The sequence below is a fragment of the Lampris incognitus genome, chromosome 15 (genome assembly GCF_029633865.1).
Source record: "Lampris incognitus isolate fLamInc1 chromosome 15, fLamInc1.hap2, whole genome shotgun sequence".
In the NCBI taxonomy this organism is placed as follows: domain Eukaryota; kingdom Metazoa; phylum Chordata; class Actinopteri; order Lampriformes; family Lampridae; genus Lampris; species Lampris incognitus.
The window spans coordinates 44741286-44747285 of NC_079225.1; the positions used below are offsets into that span (position 1 = coordinate 44741286).

Here is a 6000-nt window from a genome sequence, read left to right on the forward strand (position 1 = left end):
GCTGGAAAGGAGGCTCCAACCGACTGTCAAACCTCGGATCCAGGAGGAACAATGCAGATTCCGTCCTGGCCGTGGAACAACTGACCAACTCTTTACCCTTGGGGAAGTGCTGAGGGGGGCATGGGAGTTTGACCAGCCAGTCTACATGTGTTTTGTGGACTTGGAGTAGGCTTATGACCGTGTACCCTGGGCCACTCTGTGGGGGATACTGCGGGAGTAAGGGGTACCGGGGAAGTTGCTACAAGCCATCCGGTCCTTGGATAACCAAAGTGAGAGTTGTGTCCGCATCCTCGACACAGAGTCAAACACATTTTCAGTGGGTGTCAGACTCCTCCAAGGTTGTCCCTTGTCTGCGATTCTGTTTGTGATACTCAAGTGCAGCCAAGGTGAGGAGTGTGTCCATTTTGGGAACCTCAGAATTACATCTCTGCTCTTCGCAGATGATGTGGTTTTGTTGGCTTCATCACAGCGCAACCTCCAGCGCACACTGGGGCAGTTTGCAGCTGAGTGTGAAATGGCCAGGATGAAAATCAGCACCTCCAAGTCTGAGGCCATGGTTCTCTACCAGAAAGTGCCAGATTGCGCCCTCCGGGCTGGGGATGAGTTGTTGCCTCAAGTGAAGGAGTTCAAGTACCTCGGGGTCTTGTTCACGAGTGAGGGTAGGATGGAGCGGGAGACTGACAGGCAGATCGGTGCAGCATCAGCAGTAATGCGGACGTTGTACCTGACCGTTGTGGTGAAGAGGGAGCTGAGCCGGGAGGCAAAGCTCTCAATTTACCAGTCAATCTTCGTTCCAACCCTCAACTATGGTCATGAGCTTTGGGTAATGACCGAAAGGGTGAGATCATGGATACAAGTGGCTGAAATGAGTTTCCTCTGTAGGGTGTCTGGGCTCAGCCTTAGCGATAGGGTGAGGAGCTCGTACATCTAAAGGGCATTCAGAGTAGAGCTGCTGCTCCTGTGCATCGAAAGGAGCCAGCTGAGGTAGTTTGGGCATCTGATTAGGATGCCTCCTGGGCGCCTTCCTTTGGAGGTTTTCCGGGCACGTCCAACTGGGGGGAGACTCCAGGGTAGACCCAGAACTTGCTGGAGGGACTACATGTCCAATCTGGCCTGGGAACGCCTTGGGATCCCTCAAGAGGAGCTGGAGGGTGTTAATGGGGAGAGGGACGTCTGGAGTGCCCTACTTAGCTTGCTGCCACCGCGACCCGACCCCGGAGAAGTGGCTGATGATGAGTTGATATATATTAATGTGTATGTATGTGTATGTATGTGTGTGTGTGTGTGTGTGGGGGGGATCAGTGATGACCTCAGGAAGATCCGCAGGAAAAATGATTCTGAACATCGCTTCCTCTCTATTTATTTATTTATATTATTATATTTTCATAAAGACAAATAGCATGGTCATCAACATCCCTGAGAACTAGGGGTATTTTTGAGGCTTGAGTGGTCTTCCTTTCCACTTTTCCTGCAAACAAGTCCAAGCTGACAGGTCAATTTATTTCTTGATATCACAACAAAAATTCACGAGATCTACTAGTGCTGCTGGTTGGAGAAATATAACGCCATATAAAATGCATTTAAGAGTTTTAAAATTACTGACTTGTATCACGGAAAGTTGAATCAGTTAATCTGGACGCAACGTTTATTGAGATGCGTGAATAAACATTGTGTTCAGATGAGCTGATTCAACTTTCTATGATCTCCTTTCCTGGATAATTGAACATGCATAAAGACATACTGTATATGAATATGCATATCCAATGAATATTTTTCCTCTATCCAAACAATAAGTTAGTGAGTCTCCTCCACTATCAGCTTTTTTTTAGGGGGGCGGGTCAACGAAAAGGGGAGCGGCTGGTTTGGTTGGGATCACTCTCTCTCTGATCAATGTGCCGGATATTAGTCATTTTTTCTGCTGTTTATTTTGGCACATACGTTTTCAAGACTCCACACCTATAGCACAGATCAATCAGCATGGGTGTAATGTTGGCAGGTAAATGGAACTGAAATGTCACGTTCCAGAAGTACCACTTACAGTTTAATAGCCATAATGTATTAACAGTACAAAGGGTAGACTTACTATGAGCTATGAGACTTTGAAATAATGGTAAATGCTCCTGTAGAAGACATAAGTCAGTCTGATTTCATCTTGGTTTTGAAGAAATTGTGTTTTATTCCCAAATTCCTGGTGACGAACTACACTACCCATAATCCTACAACATGAGGTCTGATCACATAAAGACTGACATTGGGGTTTCCCTGTCAACGTAAACAAACAACCTGATGGCGTAGAGGTCAGGGACAGCTACTGAATGGTGACTTACCACACAGAAAACTAAGCTTACATTAGCCAGCTAAGATACGTAACATAGCAAGACTTCTCTGTGTTTTGGTAATGTGACTTTTCTCTTTGTGACTGCTTAGCCTAAAACCTTCACCATCCTCTCAACTACATTAGATGAAATTCAACCTCAAACCTCTCTGAAAATATCTACCTTTAGGTTAATATAGCATTCATACAAGCCACGAGATGTTGATTTAATAAACTAAAGGATCAGGCCCCATCTAGGAATCTGGCCTGGAAAGGAGCTTTGGTGAGAATGTGAGAGGTTTCATCATGAGACCAGCAACATGGTCTTTCATTTTCTCACTTATACATCTTTATGTTATTCTCACTGCTACTTTAGTACTTACCTCTGTAAATACTGTTACAGTTCAGAACTGTTAAATGTTATATATTTGATTTTAAATTTGAGATCTTTGTTTGATTTCAAGTTTTTTGGCCTGTAAATGTTAACATTTTGAGATTTTAGCTTAACTTTGAATTTATACGTCATCTTTTCTACCTTTTTGAGGTTCGCCTGACGTCTAAGCATTTCATCGCCAGCAATGTCTGCCACCGCCGTATTGTTGTGCATTTGATAAATAAAACTTCAAACTTGGTTGATATGAAACATGAAAAGATAGACAGAACTTTAAGTGGCTTAACCAGGATTCCGTAACACCAACCTCTCTGCAACCTTGACTTCGAATAACCAGGATTTTTATGTAAACAATGACCGTGACGAAAGAAGAAGAAGAAGAAAGCCACTTCATTTTGCCATTGTAGTTGTTCGGGTACAATGACATATATGTATTTAACCCATCCAGTTGTAGAGGAGCAGAGGTATCGAACACAGACAGCATCCGGATTCCCAGCACAGTTTAACAGACGTGGGGCCCAAGCTGACTGCGTTTGATAGATAAGAATGGTAGTCGGCATGGAGCCTGCTTGGGTGTATGGAGCAACTTCAAGTGTAGATTGGGTGTTTGGGTCCAGCATAATGCCAGTGGTAACAAGCACATGGCTAATCTGCATGCGTGAAAGTCAGGCCTCCTGTGGAAATGGGACCATAATGGGCTCCCTGCCAGCAAAGTTGAGGCCATATCAGAGGCAGGCTTCATCAATGCAAAACGTTAACAAGGCTTGATCCCTCTCTGCAACGAGGTCCACCACAAAAGAGAGGGTCGCAAGTTGTAGTGTTTAACTTGTATTATGTGCTTTTTAATGGCTTCTAGTTGTTGACTGATTCTAAAGCACTTTTAAACAATCTTCCTGTTTTTCGACAGTTTCAATTTACCGGATGCTTTCTAAACGCGCAGCACTTTATGCCCACCACATGCGTGAAAGGTGCTTAGTTAAAGCGTGTTTATTATCATTAACGCCACATGAGTCAACCAACGGTGACGCCTCGGTTGCACTTTAGTGCCGAGAAAATGCCCGAAGTGACGGGGAGCCAGTCAAACGGCGCCCCTCTCCTCCGAGCTTTCGGGGGGGGGGGTAACAAACGCACGTCTACGTTACAAGTCTGGATATTCTCAAACGTGTCAGCTTTTGAATGATTTCATAACTTCATAATTATAGCGTTGCCCCCATTCGGCACAAATCTGCTCCTCCGCAGCCCGCTCGGGCCTGGGTTCGGCTACAACGGCTAGCCGGCTAACGTTAGCTTAGCATAGCGAGCTAAAAAAAAAAAAACGGACAAGTCACCTTGGACACAACATCACGACTCCGGTCAACTTTACCAAGCTTGCGTTACGTTATTTTGGCTATTACCGATCGCTGCCAAGAATAACGAGGCAGATTTGACGCGGAAATTTGTCCCGACTACCAGTTAAAATTCGCCCTACAGACAATTCGCCGTTGACATAAACCAACTCGATCGCCGGAGTTAGCTAGTTTTGGCTAGCGAGGTTAGCGTAGCTGCTAACGTTAGACACAGGCTGGCGTAGCGGTTGACGTTAGCTAGCGAGGTTAGCGTAGCTGCTAACGCTAGACAGGCTGGCGTAGCAGTTGAAGTTAGCTAGCGAGGTTAGCGTAGCTGCTAACGTTAGACAGACAGGCTGACGTTAGCTAGCGAGGTTAGCGTAGCAGCTAACGCTAGACAGACAGGCTGGCGTAGCGGTTGACGTTAGCTAGCGAGGTTAGCGTAGCTCCTAACGTTAGACACACAGGCTGGCGTAGCGGTTGACGTTAGCTAGCGAGGTTAGCGTAGCAGCTAACGGCGACACGACGCTTGCTAACAGATTAGCGCCTCCAAGCTAACCGATCAACCAAACGACCTTATTACCGTTTAATTAAAGACTGTGGCGTTTTATTCGTTACCTGGGACCTCCCGGTGCCCTGCCCAGTGCTGCCGGGGCTCATGGCGGGATGACTCCTTTGTTGCCCTCCTCCCCAGCCGTGAGCGGCGGAGCCGTACCGGGAGCCCGTGTCTTTGCCCGGGCCCATACCCGGCTGCTGCTGCTGCTGCTGCTGCGCCGCGGGATTATTATTAAAATCCTGATAACCGCTCCCGAAGCCCCGCATCATGGGGCTCGGGGAGGTCAGCAGCTGGTTTAAAGTCGGGGTGGCCCCTGATGGGTGCTGCTGTTGCTGCTGCGGCTGCGGCTGCTGCTGCTGCTGCTGAGTCGGGGCGGCGAATCTCTGGAACCCACCGGCGTTGCCAGCACCGCCGGCAGGGGAAGCGGTAGCGACTTTGCCGAGATGAGCCGCTGCCGTGTTGCTGCCAGGGCCGGCCAGGTTTATATTCCCCTGCCGGGAGGGGCTCATCATTCCTCCGTACCCACTGTTCCCGAAGCCGGGTCGATAGTTCGGGTAGTGGTTGTACGGGCTGCTGTACCCGTCGTGGGAGTTTTGGACCTGATCCATGGTGTTGTGCACCGAGCGCACTATCCCAGTCCCTGGGCTTTGTTGTCCGCCATGTTGATCGAAGCAGGGCCCTCCTCTCCCATTCCCATAATAATGATTAAACCCGAGGACGGAGCTGCTCCCACCCGGAGGAGGGTTGGCGCGGTTGTTGTTGGTTGATCCCAGGCTGGCATGCTCATACCTGCCGTCCATCCGGTCCTCCGTTTTGAACCGCCGACTCCCCTCCTCCTCCTCCCCCTCCTCCTCCTCCTCCTCCTCCCCCACTTCCCCACTTTTATTCAGCGGCGGTAGCTGATGGCGCTCCGCTTGGCTCCCGTGCAGGATGTTCTCCTTCCCCCCATGTGGCCGAGTCCCACCTTCCTCGCCCTGTTTGTTAGCGCTCTTGTTGCCGTTGTGCGCTTGTCGCTGGTGAAGGAACTGGTTGAGGGGCTGCGGCGGCGGCTGCTGCTGTGGAGGCGCGCGGTGAGATGGAGGAGGAAGAGGAGGAGGAGGAGGAGGAGGAGGAAGACGCTCTCCTCCACCGCCGCCGCCGCAGAGACTCTTCACCTTAGGACCGCCGAGCATCCTCGTCTCCACGCCGACCGCGTTAACAGCCGCGGCCGAGCGACGAGCCGTCCTGTTGTCGCCCCCCTCCGCTTCCGCGTCCGGGTCTCCGGCGCGGCGCGGCTCAGGATTCATGTCCACGGGCGAGCGGTGGACGCTGGCGAGGCGTGCATCTCGAGGATGGTGGTCTACATTATTCATGCTGCGAAGTCCTGCCGCTGATACAGCTCCACCCCCCACCCCCACCCCTGTTCTCAGGTGGT

The 6000-nt window shown here is 49.9% G+C and overlaps 1 protein-coding gene across 1 annotated transcript in view; it reads right to left on the reverse strand.

Moving 5' to 3' along the window:
- The window catches only part of arid1b (AT rich interactive domain 1B (SWI1-like)), an 82445-nt gene extending 77042 nt beyond the window's left edge, over positions 1–5403 (reverse strand). Inside the window, exon 1 of the mRNA XM_056294062.1 lies at positions 4649–5403. Within this exon, the coding sequence (XP_056150037.1) occupies positions 4649–5386 (738 nt within the window). The 5' untranslated portion in view covers positions 5387–5403. The remainder of the gene's footprint in view (positions 1–4648) is intronic.
- Positions 5404–6000: the final 597 nt, after the last annotated feature.